This window comes from Austrofundulus limnaeus, unplaced genomic scaffold (genome assembly GCF_001266775.1).
Source record: "Austrofundulus limnaeus strain Quisiro unplaced genomic scaffold, Austrofundulus_limnaeus-1.0 Scaffold195, whole genome shotgun sequence".
NCBI classification, from domain to species: Eukaryota; Metazoa; Chordata; class Actinopteri; order Cyprinodontiformes; family Rivulidae; genus Austrofundulus; species Austrofundulus limnaeus.
The window spans coordinates 208,953-211,556 of NW_013952597.1; the positions used below are offsets into that span (position 1 = coordinate 208,953).

At 44.5% G+C, this 2,604-nt stretch overlaps 1 protein-coding gene across 3 annotated transcripts in view; it reads left to right on the top strand.

Moving 5' to 3' along the window:
• appa (amyloid beta (A4) precursor protein a) overlaps positions 1-2,604 on the top strand; it is a 51,717-nt gene that overhangs the window by 29,727 nt on the left and 19,386 nt on the right. For 2 of the 3 annotated variants that reach the window (XM_014018551.1, XM_014018550.1), the window contains exons 5-7: positions 750-940; positions 1,020-1,330; positions 1,815-1,982. In XM_014018551.1, the coding sequence (XP_013874005.1) occupies positions 750-940; positions 1,020-1,330; positions 1,815-1,982 (670 nt within the window). The remainder of the gene's footprint in view (positions 1-749; positions 941-1,019; positions 1,331-1,814; positions 1,983-2,604) is intronic. The other variant, XM_014018552.1, reaches the window with a different exon arrangement.

A 2,604-nucleotide genomic window follows, 5' to 3' on the forward strand; every position in this document is an offset into this window, starting at 1 on the left:
GAATCATTCCCAACAAGTGTTGGCTGTATAAATAAATGAGTGAAGCACAGTAGTCAGAGGCTGATGCGATCTGTCTTCATGAAGTGCTTCGTTTGCTACCACAATTTGTACGCGTTAAACCACAAATCCTGTGATAACTACAGGCAAAAAYGGCACACTTTGCTTCCATGTTTTCAACCTCTTTGCCACTACAACCCCCCACATACGCAGCTTGTTCACCTACTCAAAAAAACAAAAGYTCATTCATGTCCACTGCTTGTGGTTCAAACATGGGAAAGTGTGTTTTCAATGAGACTTGGCTTCATATCAGTGATTTTTTTTCACTCAGTTGGAAACGGTCCACAGCAGTCGATATGAAGGTCTCATAGATATGACTATTTCATTAAAATAATTTAGTGTTCTTGTATTAAAATTAAATATTCTTTCATAGCTAAGTTGATAGCAATAAAAGGTTTCTATGTTAAAATTTTTGGGATCATTTGAATGTTTTTGTTAATCCGTCGGTTTGGTCTTAAGGATCATTCCTATTGGTCTTAAAAGGTCCTTTAAAAGGTCTTAAATTTAACTCACTGAAACATGCATGAACCCTGGCATTAACTGTGGCCCCCAGAGCAATTTAGCTGAATAGCCCTGAACTAGATCGAGTTTTTTTTTTTTGTTTTTTGTTTACTGACAGTTCTGGCTTGTTTCCCTGGATAAAGCCTAGTTGTTTTGTATCTGAGCATCTTTCCTGTTTGGTACCCGTGCAGTCTTGCGGAGACCGCACCATGAATCTCCACGACTACGGGATGCTGCTGCCTTGCGGCATCGACCGTTTCAGAGGAGTGGAGTTCGTGTGCTGCCCCACTGAGGCGGAACGCGACGCCGACAGCGCGGAGCAGGACACCGATGACTCTGACGTCTGGTGGGGCGGAGCGGAGGCAGACTACTCCGAAAACAGGTGGGCACCGCCACATGCCGATGACGTCATCTTCATTCTTCCTCCACTTCCTCCMCTTCATCTCCTCGCCCTTTTCCAGCATGGTGCGGGAGCCGGAGCCAGTCGTGCAGCAAGAAGAAGCCAAGCCATCTGCGGTAGTGGAGGACGAGGAGGTGCCTGAGGAAGATGAGGGAGGCGACGAYGAAGAGGAGGAGAACGAGGAGGTGCTGGACAACGACCAGGACGGGGACGGGCAAGAGGACGAAGAGGCGGATGAAGACGAGGAGGAGGAGGACGACGACGCAGTTGACATCGATACGCTTGATGACGGCGACGACGAGCTCACCACCAACGTGGCCATGACGACAACCACAACCACCACCACAGAGTCTGTGGAGGAAGTGGTCAAGGGTGAGCGTTTCTTTTTTTGTTTGTTTAATCTTTGTGATTTTTRTTCTTCTGTATGAGTTTTTCCCTCCAGATCGAACCTTGTTGGAACATCAGAAACAGACTCATCAGACGTTCCTTTGCAGATTAATATAAAACAATATTTCCAGAACAACACGCGGCTCACTTTTCTACGCTTTGCCAAACACAGTCATTAATTTCCAGCTGTCATTTTTCTCATTGTGCTCATTTATCATCTCGCAGCTTTCATTAGACACGTTCCATTAGAGGCAGAATGAGTTAGTTCTTCATTTTTGTGTTAAATTGGCTGAAATTCATTTCCGWGCAGCATCAGTGATGGTTTAACTTTTTTTTTTTTTTTTCATGTCATGTCCTTGAATTGAAGTGGCACGTTTCGCAGTGCTGATGTCACTTTTAGATGATGACCGAGGAGCTAAAGGGAGGTTGTGTGYTGTTTTGTGACGAGCCAGTGTGTGTGTTTTCTAAGATGTGTGCTGGGCCGACGCAGAGACCGGTCCGTGTCGGGCCATGCTGCCCCGCTGGTACTTTGACCGACAGGAGGGTCGCTGTGTTCGRTTCATCTACGGCGGCTGCGGAGGCAACAGGAATAACTTTGAGTCGGAGGAGTACTGCCTGGCTGTCTGCCGCAGCGTCAGTAAGTCCTGCCGACGGCTGCCAGCCTCCACCAGTTTGATTTCTCTTAAGCCTGCCGTCTGTTCGCTGGCTGCTCTGAGTGTCTCCTCTTCCTGTCAGCTGCATTTCTGGCTAACATGTAATTAAAGCCAAACCGCCTCTCTTTATTCTTCCCACAATGCTTTGAACTCTGGCTGTTTTCACTCCTTTTGCTTTTTTACTTTAAAACCAAGACGTCAGAAATAATCAGGTATTTCTTACTTGTGTGTCATAATGTGTTAATTTTTATTCTTCTGAACTTCACTTCAGCAGCAGTCACTGTTGGCTAAAAAAAGAGGTTTTATTTCACAAGCCTTTTAAAGAGATCCCTGATTAGTTTAACATTAGACTTTATTTGATAAACTTTTATTTTTAACTGTAAAATAAAGACTGTAAAAATACTGTAGGATGTTTAGTTTTGTACATTTTTAAAAATATATTTAACACGGACGGAGCCATTTTATTAACACACAAAGCATTCTGGGTCAATGATGACATGGATAGGTACCGGTGTGAGCGAGCTAAATCCACCCTGAAGGTTAATCTTGGACAATATCTGATGATCGACTCTTTTAAATGAAACCAGAGAGCGTTGACAGAGAGGA